This window comes from Notothenia rossii, assembly GCF_949606895.1.
Source record: "Notothenia rossii genome assembly, chromosome: 8".
NCBI classification, from domain to species: domain Eukaryota; kingdom Metazoa; phylum Chordata; class Actinopteri; order Perciformes; family Nototheniidae; genus Notothenia; species Notothenia rossii.
In genome coordinates, this window is record NC_136906.1 from 7,905,828 (window position 1) to 7,928,370 (window position 22,543).

At 42.0% G+C, this 22,543-nt stretch overlaps 1 protein-coding gene across 5 annotated transcripts in view; it reads left to right on the plus strand.

Annotated features, from left to right (window-relative positions):
• Positions 1 to 8,961: 8,961 nt before the first annotated feature.
• Positions 8,962 to 22,543, plus strand: part of LOC307015664 (protein shisa-9) — a 125,474-nt gene continuing 111,892 nt past the window's right edge. Inside the window, exons 1-3 of one of the 5 annotated variants that reach the window (XM_079644434.1) lie at positions 8,962 to 11,289; positions 11,601 to 12,229; positions 14,895 to 14,951. In XM_079644434.1, coding sequence (XP_079500560.1) covers positions 11,664 to 12,229; positions 14,895 to 14,951 — 623 coding nt within the window. In that variant the 5' untranslated portion in view covers positions 8,962 to 11,289; positions 11,601 to 11,663. The remainder of the gene's footprint in view (positions 11,290 to 11,600; positions 12,230 to 14,894; positions 14,952 to 22,543) is intronic. The other 4 variants (XM_079644433.1, XM_079644436.1, XM_079644435.1 and 1 more) reach the window with 4 other exon arrangements.

Genomic DNA, 22,543 nt, shown 5'->3' on the forward strand with positions numbered 1-22,543 from the left:
CTTTTAAATGCCTGTGCCCCGGGGGCCTGTGTCTAGTAATCCGTCCATTCCTCACATTTGTGCACAGGGCTCTTATTTGAGTTCCTTCGTTCAGCTGCTTTTCCCCCTCATAGTGGGAGCCACTCTCCCTCAGATTATCTTTGTTCACCTTTGGGGGACCTTTTTCTTTCTGCCTCTTCCTCTCTCTTTCTACGTCTCTGGTCACTCTATCCATCCTTCTGAGGACAGATCTGCTCTCTTACCGGCTGATTGGGTTACTGTGGCTGTCCCTGTTGACACACACACTAACACACAGATGCAAACAGTGGATGGCTTTGCAAGGGACAGGCTGGATTGGGATGACACAGCTAATAAAGACATGGACCTCCCACTGAGACCAGTCAGATAATCCTCTATCGACGACTGCTGGCTGAATGCTTGACAAGTCATCTAGCTCGGTGTCTCCTCGGTGCTCTAGTTATCTGATTGAAAGCTCTCTGCTGACTGTCAATGATTTCTCAAAAGTACTACAGCTAACAGTCCGGTAAAGTTGGTAAATGAAATCCATTTGTGCCAAAATGAAAGAAAAATGTAGGAGATCTTGTCTAGTGTTTCCTTTAGCCCGTCCGTAACAGACTTTGAAAATTGACGGGACAATCTGTGGAAGTCCGAGAATTTTAGAATATGACTTTAAGCTGAGGGAAATGTTTTGTTTTTAATAGCTACAGGATGTGTAATCATTATTGTATATGTTTTTATTTTCAAATGTTCAATTTCTGGAAATCTTCCCTGACACAATGACAGATACTAACTTTTATTTTTACGGAAATTCAGATCTAGTTTCAATCATTCTATTGATACAATATCAATATATTACTCAGCCCTATTGCAGGGTTGCACAGGATGAAGCTTTTCCCAGCACACTTTGAGAAGGACACCATGAACAGTTTGCTAATCGTCTACAGTGAATGTTCCTCAGAATCAGAAATACTTATTTTGTCACACAGTGGAGAATTTTCCTGCATTACGGCAACAAAGATACAGTGCAGATAAAAGGCAAACGGAACAAAAAAAGGCAAAAGATAATAAGGTATCCAAAAAACCGTAATCAAAGTTAAGTTCAATGAGTCCAACAGTATTACAACGTGTTTTCCTATCGTGCCCTTTTTGCCTTTCCTGTGGCCTCCTTGTGTCATTCAACTTATACATAGACCATTCAAGGGCGGATTAACCATATGGGCAACGTGGGCAAGTGCCCAGGGGCCCTTGAGCAAAGAGGGCCCTCAGTGACAAGATAAAAAAATGTATTTAAAAAAGAAAAAAGATTTCCGTGCACAACCTCACTCATCATACATTGTTTTAAATTACACTCAATCTTCACCATAAATAACACAGCTTTTCTATAGGGTCAAATTAATATATTTTCTAAACCATCTCTGTACTGTAGGTCTCACTATGTATGCGCTCAACTTTATTACTACGCGGCGGAGGTGTATAGCCGAATCACAGCCCCACCCTTGAGCAACCACACAAATTCACTACATATTGTACATTTATAACTCTCAATGTTTGTGACTAATAGAACTCCGGGTGTACTTGTACAGCCAGCCAGTCATATTTTGGCATTAAGTCGGGTGCTGCTCTGAGGTTTCGAGTGATATTACCTAGATCTTCTTGAGTCATACACTGTCTTGAGATCTTCTCCATCGTATCTGTGGGAGGCGTGTGGCGCAGTGGATAGAGCCTTGGTCTGGGGGGGGGCAAGACACTTCACCCCAAATTGCTCCTGTGGGGATTGCCCACAGTATTGAGTATGTAAGTCGCTTTAGATAAAAGCGTCTAACAAGTAACATGTCATGTAATGTATCTTTGTCTTGTGATTTTTTAACTGAAAGGGCAAAAGGCTAGACCTACTATGTGGCTGCGTCCCTGCTTTTGAAAAATAGGTGTGCGATTTGACATGCCAGATTGATTGAAAATTCTAAATATTGGTCATGTTGGTAGGATTGGGTAGGCGTGGTGTTACTTGTTGGTATGTGGGTTGGGGGGGGGGGGGGGGGGGGGGGCATGAGTGCTCAGTGCCCAGGGGCCCCTGGAGGTACTAATCCGGCCTTGCTACAATTCACATTTTTTAATGGTGCGCATCAGAAAAGGAGTAAAGCGAGAAGAGCGTAGTGTTTGCGTGCATTGATGACGTGCGCAGAGTATTCCAGCCTCCTGCCGGACAGTGATGGATAATGAACGATAACCCCTCGTTATGCTGCGCCTTCAGGTTTATTGACAGTTTGGCTCAATACCTGATGAGTTCAAATGGAAGTTTTGCTGATAGATCGAAGTGTGTTGTTGCCCATTATCAAACTAAATGCCTGTTTGGATAGCTGACTGACAAGACTGGATAGACTGGTTAACAAATGGCTCAAAAGGATCATCAATACTTAAATGCATTAGCAGCGGGAATTGATCCGCTCATAGAAGGGCATTTGGGGTAGTCTTACAAAGGAAAATAGAGTATTAATATTTGAATATAGGATGGTATAGATTCACAAACACAGTATAACACCAATCCAAAGTTAAGTTTTCCAAGAAATAAACTAAAACAGGATATCCAGGAACAAATAGATGTATCTTTTGTATCCGAGTGACCCACAGAGAGGTTAGAGCAGGCCAGTTCTTTCACAACAGGACCTTTTTTTCTGTCACAGGGAACAGAGAGGGTGAGCTCTTTGTGTACTATTTCTTTTGATTCTCTGTAACCCTCTCAGCTTTCTCTCTTCTTCAGAGAGGGATCACAGTACAAAAAGTGCCACAGCAGGGAATAAGACCCAGCTGGCTTGCATGGGGGGGGTGTTGGTTGGGGCACGGAGAATCATCCACAAATGAAACTTTTATTTTAAGAGTACAGCTCGAGGCACGGAACAGATATAAACCCCCAGTGAGACACACTTTAGAAAACTTGTCATCAGTCATCTCTCCTGTAAAGATTCTGCTCCCAATAAAACTGCACTTTCAATTAATGATTTAAGGGAAAACCAAGTTCTTCTGAATGACATGTGGTTAATGTTGTGAATTGAAACAAAAACAAAACAAAACCTCAGCAACAAAGCGTATTATCATTATTTAAATATCAGTTTTTTTTTTGCCTAAAACAAATATGTGTGTGTAGATGACGTATCTAAGGTACATTTAAATTAGGCAAAGTTAACTTAAGTATTGCTGAAATAATTTCAAGTTTCAGTGGAATTGATTTAGGACACTGTCTGTAAGTTAAATAAGAAGGTTAATACCACTCTCATTGCCGTCCGCTAAATATGAAGTTATGGCCAGCAGCATGTTAGCTTAGCTTAGCATACCAAAAAGACTGGAAACGGCGTGGAAACAGTGGTATCAACTAGTCAATCACAAGGTAGCCACGTCCGTAAGCGGTTATGAATGTAAACTCCTTATTAAAAAAGTTTAACCAGGTGTCAATTAAGTAATTTTATCATAGACTTCTATACAATTTGACTTTGTAGGCCATTCAAAAGAATGCAGGTGTAAAACTATTGTATATTGGCTTATGAAACCTGTCTTGCCAGCTGAAATTCTATACAGTGCTTTTTATTTACAGTTAAAAACACCAGTGTCATAGTCAAATAGATAGAAAACAGCAGACACACACACTCTAATTACTGCCTAGGTTAGGGTATACACTTATATTCCATGCTGTTAAACTCTGTTGTCTGAATCCTCTCTTCTTGGATCATGATGTCTTTGTGAAAGTATTTATTTATGTGTGTGTGCGCGATAGCTCAGAATCAATGGCAGGTATACGATGTCTGGCCCTTGTAGTCAAGGTTGAGGTTATTGGAGGGCACCGTCTTGGGACAATGCTGAACACGGCAGTCAAAAAAAAAAAACTCTCCTACAACCGCAGTCATCCATCAACCGGGTGAAGTTATCAAACTATAACTTAATCCATCGATCTTTGTCTTTCTTTTGTCTCTGTTAGCTATTTTTCTTCTCTCTTTCTTGGTTATTTTTGACTGCCATTATTCATTTTCTTCTAAATAACTAATCCTGTTGTCCAAGGCCTTTCTCTTGATTCCTTCATTTTACCTTCATTCTGTCATGGCCTTGTCGGAGTTACCCTCCCATTACTCTGCCTGTTTTCTCCGTGTTCATCTCCACCCTGAGTTAATCTATACTGAGTGACGGTCAGAGAGTACTCGAGTGATGAGCCGAGCAGCCATGCCGTGCGGAAGTAAGTGACAACGATTGAGTAAAAAAAGAGCGGGAGTGACAGGCGTGGCGTACCGTGGCACATACACAATATTTGAGAGACAATGGGAGACAGTTTGATGAGAGGATGTGAAGATGAGGAGGGAGACGGTGACACAGTGAGCGAAGGACGAAGTGAAAGTAAAGAGATGTTTGAAGTGGCAGCAGGTGATGGAGGTGGAGGGGGAGGTTTGCTTTTAGGAAACTTAACATATTCATTCAGATGTCTGTAAGATATAAAGGAGAGGAAGTCATGTGAAGAGGTAGAAGATGAAAAAGAAAATAGAGGAGAAGAAACCAGAGAAATTAGCAAAGTACCTGAGAAAGATGAGAGGAAGAGGAGGAATAAAGAACAGATTAACAGAGGAGCAGGGCTCGACAGTAACGGTTGCCAGGTTGCCATTGGCAACCATTCAGAAAAAATGTCAACCACTTCTTGGCCTTTGGTTGCCATCAGTGGCAACCAGTTTTTAACATAAAGAAATAAGGACAGCTAAATGTGCACCCCAAAATAGATCAATGTTAATTATTTGTTGTATTAAGAGTGATATTTAATTATTGTTGTGACCAGTCGGAACCTGATACTTAAGTTGCACGTGCATTGGTGTGATTATGGAGCCAGAAAGCGACGCACGTTGAGTCGCGGGCGTGGTGCGCCATGGGTGTTTCTCAATGTCGAGGACGCTTGCTTGGTAGCACATGTCTTCCGAGTCATTTGCTTCAGAAGCGAGGCAAGAATCCTTCCTAGTCTCGGCAAATTAAGAATGTTTGAACAGGTGTGCAGGTGTGCGTCATATGAGAGGCCCCGCCTTAAATGGAGCGCAATTTCCGCCAAAGATTTGGAAATTGGTCCGTGCGCAAAGCATTGTGGGGATTTTAAGACCGCGGAGTCGACACATGTGCAGCCTCGAAATTTCTCGCTACGAAGTACGCCTGCCTCGGTAGAATTCCAAGTATGCTGGACATTGGAACAGTCCTTCAGCGGCACACGATGACGTAGTATGCTTGAAATGGTGGCTCTGGAGCAGCCTTCCTCGACATTGAGCAAAGAGGAAATGGGTAAAGTCTTGGGAGGCAAAATATATATGTACATTCTACTCCGTTGTCCATTCACTTCCGGTAAAAGATCCTTCAAAATAAGAGTCCCGATCTTATTACTACCAAAATAAAAGTGCAAAAACGTAACTTTACCATAGGAAAATATTGGCATAAAAATGTAATCACTTCTATAAAAAGGTAACACATTTTAAATATAGTTAGACATATTAAAGGTAATTTATAGCATTCATTATTAATATGTAATTCTTAACTGTGAATGGTTTTCATTTATTTAACATTAGAAATGTATTAGTCTGGCCAATCCAAGACTTCAATGCTGAATAGCCAATGGATCTATGGTGGGGGTCAGCACAAAGGTCAAGGAAACCACATTTGAAAGGGAGACAACGGATGACCAAGAAACTAGTGACTTGCTCAGTTCATTTGTGAGGGATCTGTGAAGAACATGACAACAGCTGCACTACTGGTATTTTGAATACCAGCAATTGAGAGTGGACAAGTTTCCTACCACTTAAGTTTCAAATAATTGTGTTAATTACTTATTTTAAAGCATTTGAACATTCTTTTGTGTCACATGTTCATTATTAAGTTGATGTATAACTGTATAGTATCTTAATTATTTAAAATATAAGGTGACTAAAAATGGCAACCGGCAATATCCTTTTACTGGATTTGTCAGCATGTGACAGAAAGATTTCATAGAGAATCCACCAAATACTCTCCTGCTGCTACCTGGAATACAGTGCAAGGTGTCAAAACAAAAATACTTGAAGGGATGTAAACAAATAGGCCGGCTGCACAGTTATCATTCTAGTAAAACATGCCCTGGCTTGTTTGTATTGCTTTATATCCATCAAATGTCTTTATTTGTACATATTGTGGTGGTTCATTTTTAAATCCATACAGCATTTTTAGTTGCTGCACTTGTTTGGTCGAATCTTTGAACGTTTGTAAATGCTGGCTTGAGGACACATGTTGGTGAAGATGCTTCTTGATTTCCACGTGTTTTATTTGTGTTTTTTTATATTTGCATCGTTTCTGAAGCTGCAGCGTGTTTCTCCTAATGGAAATGGTTTGTGCCATTTTACTGCATTTGCACCTGTTGGCCCCCCTATATTTGACTTAGGGGCAGCATTTTGAGAATAAATCAAAAATACTAGCGTAGCGCATATACAGAAAGTGCGACTTTATTTGCAAAATTTCAACTTTATTATCAACATTTCGACTTTATGCTCGAAATTATACTCAAAATGTCAAATGTACTTGTTACATTTTATTTTTATCCTGCAAATTTCGATGTTATGCTTAAATCGCAAACATTTTTTATTTATTTTTTTTAAACCTCCCAATTACCCCCCCTTATTCCTGGCCCTAACATCACTTGGTGAGGAGATACAACCCCGAAAGTGTTTTACCTAATGGAAATCTTCTGGGCCGTTTGCACCAGTAAAACGGACTTTGGGCTTGAATTAAAAATAAAAACGTTAGATATTTTATTTGAATTTTTCGACTTTATTCGAAACATTATACTCAAAACGTCAAATTGTACTTCTGACATTTTGTTTGAATCCTCATAATGTTGATTTTATCCTCCTTATGTTTGCCCTCTTATGCCTGACCTTAAAACTCTTTAATAAGAATGATAGGAAAATACAACACCACCGGAAAATACTATGAAACCACAGCCAAGCAGAGAGAGAGAGTGAAATGATTTAAGACTGATCTCCTATTCAATCTGTCCTCTGCCCTCCGTCTCTCCCCCATGACTTCCCCTCTACATCCATCTCATCCCTCCTTTCTTCCCGTCTAGATTTTCCACAAACACCTTTCACTGCCTCTCTGCATCCTGCATTTTTTTTGATGGTGGTAAACCAATCTTTAGTCACCACCACTTTGTTTCCCATCTCTTAATTAATGACCTGCTTTCCATTAGAGGAAATGTGCTGAGGACACTTTAATGTCAGACTGCAGGAAGGAGGAGGATTAGCTGATTTGTGGCACATCGCAGAGCTCTAGTGTAAAGTCATGGGAGTGTGTAAGCAGCGCGCGCAGTGTTTGTGTGCATTTTGTTGGTGTGTGTATTCTTAACACAACTCCTGATGCACCCTGCCAAAGATTTTAGGCGAATTTAGGCCTAGAGTTTTGGATATAATTCAAACAGCAAGCAAAGACGAGCTACTTGCAGTGGAAAAAATCAAGACATGCGGCTTATAATCAGTCGGGAGTTCGTGAAAAGATCAAAAGTAAATGGTGACAGGGAAATTAAAGAAAAGCCCTTAAACTTTCATGTTATAAAAGTTTGAAAAATGAATATTCAAGATAACTTTCAGAAAACTGAATAAAATATTAGGTAGCGTTTCCTTCTTTTCTCCGTGTTTCCTGATGAGGTTTGCCCGGTTCATGGTCGGACCCAAAGGCGCTATTTCATTTTGAAAATCTAGTTCACATTCAACATTATGTCTTGGATTATTCAGAAATGTATAGCGTCTCTTCACTGGATTTCCTGGGAATGTTTCTGTTGCGTGAGACATAATTCAGCAGACGTCTCCACGTTTGCAGTCAGCCAAAGTAGTGTAAGTATGCTGGCGGACAGAAAAAACACACGACCACTATCGCTCAGAGTTTGGCCTGGAGTAATAATAATAATAATAAATGGGATTTATATAGCGCTTTTCTAGACCCAAAGACGCTTTACATTATGAGTCAGGTCGACAAACAAAACAAGAACAAAAACACAAACAAAAACAAAAAACAAAACAAAAACAGAAAAGCAGTCAGGAGGATGTATGTTCAGAGGGGGGAGGGGCGGGTTTAAGGATAAGCAGAGTTGAAGAGGTGGGTTTTGAGACGGGACTGGAACAGGGTGAGGGAATCAGACTCACGGAGGTCTTGGGGGAGGGAGTTCCAGAGCTTCGGGGCTGCCACAGAGAAGGCTCTGTCCCCGAAGCTCCGGAGTTTGGCCTTGGGGATTGAGAGCAAACCGGCTGAGGTGGATCTGAGGGACTGGGGTGGTTGGTAGAGGATGAGGAGGTCAGTGAGGTAGGGGGGGGGGCCAGATGGTGGAGGGCTTTATAGGTGAGGACCAGGAGTTTGTAGTGAATGCGGTGTGAGACGGGAAGCCAGTGGAGTTCTTTGAGGACCGGGGTCCTCAAAGGAGTAAGAGCCGTTTATTGTTTCTGCGCATGCTCATTAGCATCAACACGTTTCAGGCACATTATGATGATGTCATACACATAAACATAAACATGACTTTGATATTATACAAATATGCTCAACAGTTTCTTTTTCTGAATTCTCTCTGAACACTATTCCCTCTCCCGGTCTAATATGTCACTTCCTTTTTGAGATTGCTGTCCTTTTCCCCCTCCTCCTACCTGTCTGCACTCCCTTCCTATCTATATCTCTCCCCCAATCCCTCCCCCTTTCCCTCTGTCAGTTCCTATTCCAGTTTCTTTCCCCATGTTTCTTAATCCCCCCTCCCGCGATAATTCCCCTCCTCTCTTTGGCAGCCGCTTTCCTCTTTTCTCCTCCCCTCCCTTCTCTTCCTGCTTCCCTCTTCCTCTCTGTTTATGTCACTCTCGCTTCCTCCTCTGCCTCTATCCATCCATCCCTAAATCAGCCCCTATGGACTGCAGCAGCTTCACATGTTACAAGCGTGCTCCCGCTAAACAACGGGGATGTGCAGAGGTTTTAGCGCGGCAGTTACGCACATACTGAAAAAGGTTACATGGATAAAAGGTAAACAGAGATGAATGGATACCACAGGGGAGAAGGGAAAGGATGGAGTTTTACAGAAAGAAGAGGGACACAACTGCGAGAAGAGAGTGTCAGTGACACATAATGAGTGAGAGTCAGCACCGCTCATTTACGCGTGTGTGTGTGACAGAGAGAGAGAGCAAAAGGGAGGGGGGAGTGAGCGAGAGAGGGAGGAGTGAGTTGCGGAGGGAGGAGTGAGAGAGAGAATGTGTGTGTGCGAGACATTGTCATCCAGTCCTGACAGAGAACAGCAGCAGCAGCGCGAGCATCACCGGCCGGCGGGATCCAGACGCACTGAGCGAGGAATACGGAAATACACACTGATGAAGAAGCAGCAACAAAGGGAGAGGATGGAATAAAAAAAAAAAGAAAAGAAAGAGAAAAAGCATTTTATTGCTTCTCTTCCTACTTCTGTTTGGAGCATCCCACAAGCAGAGCACCAGTGAAAACACATACATATGATATATATATAAAATTCCTATACATATATATCAAATTATGCCTGTTTTCAAAGAAGCTGCAGCCGGACAAGGACTGAATTGACAGAACAAATCCATTGCATGACAAATTGGGAGATAATATGCAGCATTTGACTTAAAACTGTTGCATATTAGATTTCTTTTTTGTACATCTTTTTCGCTCAAAGGGGAGAAAAAGACAAACAGATATATTGATGCAATTGGAACATTTGGAAAAACTGAGTTGTTGAACAACAAAGGTCTTCTGCTGCAGGCAGTCCTATATTTCCAAGTGGGCTTCTTTTGAAAGCAGGATATTTTTTTCTGAATTCTGATTCATTGCCACACGGCCGTTTGGCTGTCGCATCTCCACTTGCCTCTCGTGCGTATGGGCTGGGGGAGCTTTATTCCGGCGAGGCTTGCACAAGTGCGACACTGAAAGTGCAGAGGGCAGTCCACGGGCTCTCTGACCCCACGCTGATATTTCCTCAGCGACGAAAAAAGCCCACCAAGCTCGGGTTGAGAGAAAAAGGGTGAGGTGAGTTGTGGGGGGGATGAAAGAAAGAAGCAGAAAATATCAAAAAGAGAACATTTAGGGAGACCAAAATGTAAACACAGAGAAACTGAGTCTAAAGAAGAACAAGGAAAAAAAAAAAACACTCACTAAGATCCGTCATGTGGGACACGCCACTCATTCCCACATATTTTACAGGGACGTGGATGCAGCAACGCTAAGACATTAAGATCAGAGATTCAGCGTCCCAACATCAGCCCCCTTCCCCTCCCACCTCTCTCTTTCTCCTCCTCTGCCCTTAGTCTTAGCACTTGTAGGGCAGGCTGGTGTCCTGGGTCTGTTAGATCCACAGAGAGGAGGGGTTCCTCTGGAGCAGCAACAGGAGGCGAGGACAAGAAGCCATTGGACTCCTTGTGTGTCGCTTAAACAGCTACAGACTCAGAGCACTGTCACCAGGGGGGCTTGAGCTGCTGTGAATGTGTGTGTGAGAGAGTGTGTGTGTGTGTGCTTGAGAGACAACACGAGAGCTTTTGGACCCTAAGGATTTCAGCTTGACGAGACCCCGGAGTAATGTTTTAAAGAATATTGCAGAGCTGTTGTTACCTGTTGGCTGGAAATAGGAAGGACATATACCGTACGTGATCTTTCCAAAAGAAAAGATCAACTTTCAATCTCGCTCCAAAAGACTGGATCTACACATCTCAAGGAGGGGGTTCACCACAGTGGAGCAAGACAGCAGAGGAAGAAGATGCCCACCACCAAAATAAAAAAGCGAGACGTTGAGAGTAGGAGGAAGACAGATGCGAGATAAGCTCTGAGAGGGAAAATTGGAGGAGACACACAACAACACTCCACTAGAGTTTTTCCAGGACATCTGAACTGATTTGACTTCAGCTTTGAGATTTGTTATCCACTCAGGAATAGGAGTCTGTCTCCGGAGTGCAAATCATTTCATGTGGGAGCCTGTGACTATCTCTGAGTTTGAGAGGAATCTTCCTTCTTTTTCTGCGTGTGCTAACAGTTTTCCACTTTTCACGGATTATTCTTCCACTCAGCAGGGGGGCTTATTGCAGGATGTGCCAGAGGCAAGTTCATTCGTAGGTAACACGCCCTCTTAAACTAGATTCCCTCCAAGCCAAACCGGATTAGGATTTGTCTACAACCGCCTCTGCTGTCTGCTGACGACATATGGCTTTGTGAAAGGTGACAGTTCCTGCATTTTTGAATATTCATGTGCTTCGATAAACACACACCTACACACATAACGTAAGCTGCCAGGGACTGTGGTGATGAGTCTGTGCATTTGAGTGTCAGCTCACAGGGGACACATTCACTCCTGTTGAGATGGGAGATTGATTTCTTGCACTCACTTGTTCCTCTGCCCCTCGACGACAATTTCCCCTTCTGTAACTGTTTGCAGTAATAACTCCCACAACGCTAAATGAATGCTCTTTCTTTTTCTTCCAGGCATGCATATATAGGTTAACCCCAATGTGTTCATTAGGCCTGTTATCTCAGAGATTCATTGACTAGATGATTTCTAACTTTCTATTTCTTTGTTGTTTTTTTAAACCTAGGAGATTTACTATCATTACAAAGTACACATCAGACCTACCAGAAGACACTGGCGTAGATCCAAGATGGCGCCCTCCGTCCATCCGTTCCTGATAAGCCTTTCCCTGGCCATTCTCCTGGGACTGACCTCTTTCGGGGAACTGAACTCTTGGCCCTCAGGTCAAGTTTTGGCGCAGGTTCCTACGAACAACCAGACGACAGAGCCCTCTACGCTACCTGAGGCCGCGCTGGCAACGCCGACACCGGAAGCGGAGGACAAAACGGTTCCGTCGAACGGTGGCCGTTGCTGGGGTTACTACGACGTCATGGGCCAGTGGGACCCGCCCTTCAACTGTAACGTTGGTGTCTACCTGTCCTGTTGCGGCTCCTGCTTCTACCGCTTCTGCTGCCAGTTCAAAATCCACAGTTTGGACCAGACTGCCTGTTCCAACTATGACACGCCGGTCTGGGCGAACACCGGGAAGCCGTCAGAACCCGTCACCGAGGTCCGAGAGGAGCCGGACAGAGATCAGACCCACATGATCGTTTATATTATTTGTGGAGTGGTGGCCATCATGGTGTTGGTCGGGATTTTCACCAAACTCGGGCTGGAGAAGAGTCAAGGAGGACAGACCGACATGACCAACTCCAGGTATGAATTGAGAACGGCGGATTGATGGTTGGGTGGATGATGTTGGCCAATGATGATAGTGGTTTCGCTAACCACATCATCCATCTGATGTTGATATATTTAATTCAAATATAGGATTATCTTGACTGGGAGAAATAGTCCCTGTTGCCTAGGAGTCATTCAATTGAAGAACATACTGTATGTGTACTGTAAGAAGCTTTCTGTAGTTTGTACATTTATTCGTTACGATACATTTTTTCTTAATTTTCCTAGATTTGTTTGCAACAATGCAAAAAAACTATGGTTCTTAAATAAAAAGGCCACCTCCCAAGCTTTCCAGCAATAACTATCTAATGAAGCTTAGCCAAACCTGGGAGGCTAGCAACCTGCAGACAAATTTCGTGTCAACTTTCGTGTGGGGCACATTTGTAATCTGTTATTACAGGCTAACTTACATAGACCCTCCATTAAAGTACGACAACAAATAAGTGGGAGCCCCACATTTTCAAAGTGTTCCTGGGATTTGTTACCATTATGTACTTGGTAAATTAAAATAGCATTCCTTTGTACTGCTCATTACTGGAAACAATAATTTCACTAATGATATTTGTTACTGAATAATGCATTACTGCCCAACCAATACAGAAAAACAAAACAAATCTGCTCTGCTTCTCCGCTGCAGCACACAGTGGTTATGCATGTACCTGTGTGAAAGCCTGCCTGTGGTGTCGGCCTGCGTGTTTCTGCTGATGTGTGAGAAGGTCACCGGCTGGGCTGTGAGTCAGGCGCCTGAATCACAGCGAGGCGATAATTTGTGAGACTTTTGGATGCAACCACGAGGGAGCAATGGACATAGTAATGGAGGAGAGGGAGGGAACCTGATGGAGGTCAGGCGGTGGGACGGAGATCCCGAAGGACAGATGTCGGGTGATAGTAATGGAGGAGTTTGGGGGGGATTACAGTGTGGTTGTGTTGTGTTGTCTCCCGCATTGATAGGTGATTGATTACTGTGACACAACTATGACTGTGGCAAAGCGCGGCCTCCAGTGAATAACAAGAAGAGAGGCGTTTTTTTTTGGGAGGGTGGAATATTGAGCTGATCCGACTGGAATGCAGCCAACGGCTAATTCTAGTACCCGGAATAGGGGTGTGTATTTTTATTTGTGTGAGGGAGGGGGGGGGGAAAGGGAGAGGAAGATGAGGGGGATGGTGTGTGTGTGTATGTTTGTGTGTCAGACCACGGGGGTTACTTTAAAATCTTGTCATTACCTGATCTCCTCCACCTCCCAGGGGGGTATGAGAGGTGGAGGATGATGGTGGTGGACATCAGGACTTGTTAGTGTTACACTGCAATGAGCCAACCATAACACAATGAAAGCTGGCACCTCTTCGCGCATGTTCTCCCCTGAATCAAACAATTATGCATGAGGCTTTATACTTGAATCAAGGGCTTGTTTTGGAGATATTTTCTGAAATGTGGTTGTCTGTCTGTCATCACCACCTCCAGGTCAGTGTGTCAAAAGATATTCTGCATATGTCTTGAAGTTTCTCCGAAGTGACATCTTGTTTCCTCCGATCAGCAGGACAGATGTTGGCAGGCTGAAGTGTCCCCGGAGCAAGACACTGAAACTCTGCTGTCTTGACCGTTCACTTTGACCTTCCTGGTAGAATGTAGTTACTTCTTTCCCCCAATGGAAGTAAATAAGATCCTTTTAAAACAAGTAAATGAGCAAGTGTATGCCAAACTAGAAGGGCACTCGGGCTCCACCAAGGTCGTTTCCATAATATAAAATAATGCCTGTACTGTATGTGCTTTGTTATTTGGATCCGATCCAGAATTTGAATGAGTTTTTCCTCGCCCCATGCTCAAGTACATCCTTCCATCAAGTTCCTGGAAAATTGGTCTATGAGTCTTTTTTTCGTAAAGCTTTTCAAAACAGACGGACATACACAACTGAAAACACGACCTTGGTAATGGATGAATGCAAATACATTTTAGAGAGTTATTTGAGCAATCATGTGTAGAGGAAACTTTCAATTGAGCAATCAAAGGAAAACACAAGTCCTTATTTTTATATCTGTTTGTAAATTAGAAAATACCTGCCCCAGTGCTTTGATTGAATTCACTGGACAAAATGCTGCTCCAAAAACAAGTTAAAGAATAATTAAAAAAACAGTTGTTTTCACTTGAAATAAGCACAAAAATCTGCCAATAGAACAAGTGAAAATTAGCTTGGTAAGATTTCTTGGAATAAAATGGGATATTTATTTAAATCAGATCTTGTAATTAGCTAGCTTTGAACCATATTTGACCAGAATCAGGAAATGCTGTGTTACAATATAAGCCGCAAATACTCAACAGTGTTCTGTTTTCTGATGTTAGTTGGTGATTTTCCAATAAATATTAAAAAAAATAATCGAAGATACAACTCAAAATAGGATTATTTGATTTAACAAGATGATACATTGTCTAAAAACAAGAGCCGATATCTCACTGCGTTGTTACTTCTGAAGTTAATATCTCTTATAGCAATTGCAAAGACATATTCTGACTAGATACTGGGCAAGATTTCAAATTCTTGTCGTGTTTTTGATAGAATTTTGACAGTAAAGAGGTCACAACTCTTCTCGAAAAACATCTTCTTTGTCAGAGGCTTGTCAAAAAGTAATTGGTATTGTCTTTCAGGGCCAATCACATTCCCAATCTGGCTGAAGGACAGGGGGAGCCCAGTAATGGACAATGGTAACTATAAACTAATGAATTGCATCTACTTAAAGCAATGCCAACATCTTAACAGGTTTTATATTAGTACACAATTGAAACATTTCCCACATCCAAGCCATTAGACAATGTTAATGAAAATAACATCCTTTGAATCGGCTGATAGAAACCGGAACGTTCTCTGTGCGTTTAGAAAAAAACAGTTATCGGATCAAGTGAACTTGAGTGAGAAAGGTTTTTTAGTGGCTGATAAATGGATGGAAACTATCTTAAGAGACGGGAAACACTGTCCTTTATTTAGTCTATGCTCCTCAGGTCATATTTCTGTCATTTATTCCTATCATCATTGTCTTTTCAATTCTTTTAAAATTGTCTCAGCACTGTTTTCCGGTGTTTGGGGCTAAACACAGATCTTGGAGGCAGCACTTTGCACGCACTCTGTGATAGGCACACAAAGAAGCAGTTGAAAATGTGCCATATTAAAAAACAAAACAATGTTAGGACAATGTTATCTCAAGCTTTAGGACAACCAGAAAAGGAGATAGTGTGAAAAACAATGCAAAAAAGATTAGAAATGTGTTGAGGTCTTTATGTTTTAAAGAGTAATATAACCTCCAAATTGCTAAATGAATTGCCTAAACTATAAATGACCAGTAACTGAGTTAAGTTTGAGACCACAATTATAAAAATGTCATGGATATAGCCTGATTTTGCCAGAGAGAGACAAAAACACAGCCAGTTTCTCCGTAGCCTGGAGGAGCCCTGGTGAAATTGTTTATCGTATTCTAAAATTCATTCTCAACCTGCATACATTGACTGCACTTTCACTGTGTGCGGGAAAGTGCAGTGGGTGTGTGTATGTGTGTGTGTGTCCACATGTGTGTGTGGGTGTGTCAGTGTTTCCACATGTGTGTGTGGGTGTGTCTGTGTGTGCACTGAAGGAATAAATCCAGCCACAAAGCTGTTAAGGTGGTAATGCGCTGAAACCCCGGGTCAGGCAATCACAACAACCAGCAGTGCAATGATGTATAGCACAGAACACAAACACACACACACACACACACACACACACACACACACACACACACACACACACACACACACACACACACACACACACACACACACACACACCTCTCATTATGACTACGCTGCCCCCCCCCCCCCCCCCCATTGTGTCCCATCAGTAGCCCTGCTTGTCACCTCCCAAGTGACTGTTTGTGTTTTGCCCTCAGTCTGTCGGCTGCTGCGTCTGTTGTGGGGAAACTGCTGCAAAGCAAAATAAAAAATTATTCATATCCTTTGATTCTGCTCAGGGATTTAATATGCCATATTACATTTTTTTTTTTTTTTAAAGTAACGACAGCTCAGCTCATCACATTCTAGCGTTAGTAGGGATGCAGAGGGAGGAAAATGGTAGTCGACAAACACCATAGCCTTTCAATGCCTCGTAAACATGTTAATATAGAGTCGTCCATAAATGACTCCTGAACCTGGATGTGAGTCAGCTTTTTCCCTTGCGGTTAAAACAAGGTTTTATGTGTTCTACGACAATATACGTCAGTAAAAGGCGAATCCATCACACAGCTTTCATGTCAACAAGTGGCAAAAAGCTCTGACCAGCGGACCATGAACGCTGCCACTGTTTAAATGGCCGCTGTAACACTTTGGTGTTGGCCGACACATATTGGCACACTTTTATCATCCAACATTTGTATAGCGTTACTCCAATATACCAGTGTTAACAGGTTAAACATCAAACAAGCACATGAAACAGATAATGGGTAACATTTAAAACCCCCAGATTTACAGATACATGTTTCTTACTTTATCTGACCATTTGTTGTGGGATAAAAGGTACGAAATGTATTGGAAATAATCTAATACCAAAACATTTGTTGGCCTTCTCTTTCAATACCAAACTGCAAAAACAAGAAATCAGTGATATTAATTAAACTTCATATGTCCTGCTATTTAAGTACCCTAAATATGTACTTAAGTACAGTGCTATGGTAAATATACTTCCACCACTGTTTGTATGGCATACTGTCATCATGGCTGTCTCTCATTAATGCAGACTAAATAAATGAATCCAACACAAAGATACATGTTGAGGATTTTTGGGCAGCTCTCATCACTAATCCAGTACAGTATGTAACACTGCCTTTATGTTGTGTAATGACAAATGCTGAATAAGTAGAATGACTAATAACAAGTACTGTGTTTGTAACCTTTATCAAAGACCTTATTAACACCACCATCATAATATCACAGCGGGAACGGCGAGGTATTACTCAGCTCAAGTGTGTTTTTGTTTGGTGGAACAATTGACCACTTCATACGCAAGTTGTAGACACACACACACACACACACACACACACACACACACACACACACACACACACACACACACACACACAGTTTAATAATACTGCGCCACTTAGCCTAAGTTATTCCACTGAAGAGCCGTGTGTTCAAGGGCGCAGGCGATTGAATGACCCACTGGGGAACAAAACAAGCGTTTCCATCGGCCATTCCCCTGTATTGTGTTTCACCTGCAGCGCTTTCTATTTCCTTCACTGTGCAGCCGCAGTGTTGCTCTCCATCATCGCCTCTGACAGGTGTTTAGAGCCCAGAGATAAACCTGGTGCACACGGCTTCGCTTTCCTCAACACTAGCGGACAAATAAATCTAAACGTTTTGTGGTGAGGCGTGTGCAAGCCAAATTACGATTTTTGTGTGGTGGCATTTGGGGTGCAACAAACCGAGTTTCTCTTTCATTTAGATCAAAGGTATTCAGGAAGCATGAGCAAAAAATAAATTAAAACATCAAATAGGAAATTACTGATTAAAATAATTCTGTGCAAAGAAAGTCGTCGTCGATGTTAAAAACAGGTCTTCAGGCTTCGATGCTGATGCCACCTCTCTTGTTGGAGCGTTTGATATTCTCACCTTGCATTAAAAGGAGCTTGTGTTTTTTTTTTGGAAAGCAGTGAGGCTTGTTAAGCTCATGTCTTCCTCCTCCATGCTTAATCACGACCCGGAATAAACTGCTGCAGCACACTTTATATGCAAAGCACGCCTACAAATATTATAACATTTCAACAGCTGATATATAGTTCAGACTCAACAATGCAACTGCTTTGCTTTGTCTTCAGAAGTTTAACACAATATCTCTAGAGCAAAGGTAACAATTGATGACCATACTAACACATGCTCACAATATTTAAGCATGGATTGAATACGTAATTCAAGTACATGGATATTAGCAGTTTCAATATAAAATGTAGAAAAAGTTGTCTTTTACAAAAGGTTTTGAGCAATACTCATCAAAACTTAGTTGTCAGAACAGATATTGAAAAAAATAACAACCCTTAGTAGTAAATATTTAAGAGAAATATTTAATATTGTATATTATGATGACATATACATATTTTGTAACCCTGCAGAAATGTCAAATTTCATGTAGGAATATAAAAAAATACATTTACTCAACTACTAAGTAAGTAGAAATTAAAATTTTGAGGTACTTTCCATTAAATGTCACTTTATATGGATACCCTCTATATATGTATATTTATGCACCATTTATCTGCTAGCTACTTTGCAGATAAAGATTTTGCATACAAAACGCATGATTATCTTACGATGTGATGAATATTCATATATTAAATTACCCAACAGTGTTAATTATTTTTTATAGAAATCAAAATGCCTTAGACGTGATGCTAAGTGTTACCTCCGTCTCCTTATGAATGCAAGACTGTTGCGATTGAAGTATATTTGAACTTCGTAATACTTCTTCCACTGCTGGATGTGCTGGATTGTTTTAGACAGAGGTGTGTCTTTTTACATGCGTGTTCCCATAGAGGAGGTGTAGCAGTTTGATTGTAACTCCGCACCACACCTCAGTGCAGCAGCTCAGAGACGGATTGCTGCAGCGCTGAAGTTCCTCCAACTGTTGCTGCAGTGGCTTCAACTCTTTCTGCCTCCACCTCACACTAAACCCTGGGCAAACGTTCCAATCCTCCCTCTTTCTCTCCTTCCTCCGGTCTCCTCATTTCAAAAAGTGTATCCAATTATCTCTCCACCTGCTTCTTCTACTCTCTCCTCTTCTCCTTTCTCCTATTTTCTTCTGAGAAAAACGTGTTGCAGACATCCGGCAGATGGTCGGATTTAAACGGAAAATTACACAAGGTTTTGCATATTCTGTTTGCACATTATGCATCATCTTAAAGCAAATAAATTAAAGCAGAGAGAAGTAATGAGTGAATGCAAGGCAAGTGTGTTTAGATGACAACATTTGAAAGCAAGGCAATTTGAAGTGCTTTAATTAAGACACAAAGGCATCGAGGAAAGACATAAAAAAACATCAAAATATAGAATGTATGCAATTAATGTTAAGTGTTGTACGGCTCTCATTGGGCGCATTGCATTTCAAAAACTGGATAATAAAACAATTAAAGATATTGACGGTGAAAGTGAAAGTCAGTCTTACCCCGTACTATGCAAAATGATAAGAGTCTTAGTCAAGGCCGGATTAGTACTTCCAGGGGCCCGTGGGCACTGAGCACTCATGGGCCCCCCTCCCAACCCACGTACCAACAAGTAACACCACGCCTACCCAATCCTACCAACATGACCAATATTAAGAATTTTCAGTCAATCTGGCATGTCAAATCGCACACCTATTTTTCAAAAGCAGGGCAGCCACATAATAGATCTAGCCTTTTGCCCTTTCAGTCAAAGATCACAAGGCTGGCTGTACAATTACACAAGGAGTTCTATTACTCACAAACATTGAGAGTTACAAATGTACAATATGTAGTGAAATTGTGTGGTTGCTCAAGGGTGGGGCTGTGATTCGGCTATACACCTCCGCCGCGTGGTAATAAAGTTGAGCGCATACATAGTGAGACCTACAGTACAGAGATGGTTTAGAAAATATATTAATTTGACCCTATGGAAAAGCTGTGTTATTTATGGTGAAGATTGAGTGTCATTCAAAACAATGTGTGATGAGTGAGGTTGTGCCCGGAAAAAATGTTTAAATAAAAAATACATATATATATTTTTTTTATCTTGTCACTGAGGGCCCTCTTTGCTCAAGGGCCCCTGGACACTTGCCCATGTTGCCCATATGGTTAATCCGGCCTTGGTCTTAGGTCTGCCATTATCCTTTCAATTTTTTTTCAATGCTATTGAATTGAGAAATGTGCAGATTTGATTGATTTATTTATACGTTTTTGCTAAAAAGTCATAACACAGGTCGCTGAATTCAAAGGGGAAATCCTGCACAGAGGAACTTCTGCAATAGTGAAACATTTCTCAGCACAGAATAAAGTATTTCAGTATTTTTTTTTTACCCACCAAAACAGGGTTTCCCACACATAGACTTTATATTAACGTCCGCCAAAGTATATAGCGCGACCCATTTAGGTTTAATCTTTTTTTATCCGTCCGCGTGCACGATGCCATCTGCGATCGATTACCCTCGTGTACCTGTTCGCTCTGCTACCACGTGAAGGGTCTGCTTTATGCGCTCCGCAGTAACTCCGCAGCGAGGCTCCGGCGAACATTTCATGAGCGTGCTCCACTAGCCCCCTCCCGTTCTCGGCTACCACCACAAGCACATCATTTCAGATCTGTGAAAAAAACTGCAAAAGCAAAACATAGTCTTTAACCCTCCCAACATATTCCCTTTCTTCCCAGCTATTTACATGAAACATCAAAAATGCAAAAGCCCATCTGTCAGTTTCATCCTCTCTGCTTTGATTTTAATGTACTTTTCGTAGCATCCTATTCATCATCCTACGTCTTCTGTATGAGATATTTATATCACATCACAGCCCACACACCCAAATTACCAGATATTTTCCATATGACGCGCAACTAAAACACCATATGTCTCTCTCTGTTTGAAAAGAGAACAAATATAAGCTAATAAGTGTGATTACTCCATAATGAGAGGTTTATTTCTCTCGGTGGGCCGCTAACGAGGATCCCTGTCACTTTTGACTTTGTAATTTGAAGACACTGTAGGAGTGGGAGGCTCCATTGTTAGTGTGTGGACATTGTAAGATTCTGCCCTGAGGTAGAATTAGCTGAAAAGACTCCAGGAAGCTTATTTACAAGTTAACAGCGTTTAATAAAACAATGGTACAATCAATGATACAACACGTTTGAAAAAAGGTTAGCCGGGCCGAGCTTGCTCCATCCAGTCGCAGGGGATGAGAAAGACACCGACTTCCTGTTTGTGTCACATATTTATCATCTGTAGTCTTCTAGATTTACAATCTTCTAATATCTGTTGGTCATTTAAACATTCCCTAATAATAGTATTGCAGCGTCAATAATGCGGCTTTCACACCAGCGCTTTTCCTTTTCTAGCTCCGAGCTAGAGCTTTTCTGGTTCAGCTCCGGTTTCCCTTTTCTGCTCCCGCTTTGTTCACACCACTCAGAGCCGGGATGGTGCTGCCGCTGCTGCGTCATGACGTCACCGTTTACATCGCTGATTTGCTCCCCAACGGCGCTCACAACAACAACAACAACAACAACAACAACGGGGGACTGCGTCGGGTCGATGATCGTGTTGCTTTTAAAGCAAAGCCAGATTAAATTAAATAACGACTTCTCCAACCTTATACTTTTCAACCTGTGCAGCCCATGTATTGATTCCATCTGATAGCTGCTATAATACAAAACAAAACGTCTGCCTCTCTCCACAATGATCAATAACAGCAAACGGATGGTCAAAGTAAGGTGCAAATAAACAGAATCACACGAAGCCTGGTTAGTGTTGCCTGACTTTATAAAGTGTGTGTTTTTTTTATAAGTGTGTGGTTGCCTTCTAGTCACTTTGCTCAGCACTACTGCTTGTAGGCAGGCATGACGAGACTCTTCAGTCGACCCATGTTCAGGGGAGGTGGGTTTAGTTTCCTGCACGCCTCGACGTAAGCGACGCCGCCTCTTAGCTCCGAAGCTCTTGCCTCTAGACCGACAATTCTTTGGAGCTGGAAGTGAACCGGATTCTGGAGCTAAGAGGCGGCGCCGCTGCGGTGTGAACAGGAAAAAACGGTACTTTTCGGTACTTTTCCGGAGCTGAAAACGCGTTGGTGTGAAAGGGGCATAAGTGAGAGTTGAAGACAGTGGGTTTAGTATGCAGCACAACGTGTCATTCCCCCTATATCATGTTCACAATATACCATTAGCTACATGCTAATGGCTAAAAAACAATGATTAACGTGAAACCGGAGGTTGACATGCGGTTTCAGAATAAAACTGTGTATTCATTTAAAGTTCCGGCACTTATATATTGATTTTATTTCTTACAATGTATTCCCATCCAACAGTTTTTTGCTAACTCCTCAGAACTGGAGGCTATGTGCGTGCGTGCGGGCGGGCGTGCGTGCGTGCATGCATGCATGCATGCGTGTGTGTTACATTGTGAGCCTCCCCTGTGTAACTGTGTGTTTAGTCGCCATGGAGTTTGGGAACAGGCCGTCCAACATGGGCTGTGTTTTCACTCCAATGGTTCTGGTAATGGTCTCGTCCGTGTGGATTGACGCTGGCTCCAAGTCGCCCTGACAGAAAATCAACTGCTTACATGTCGC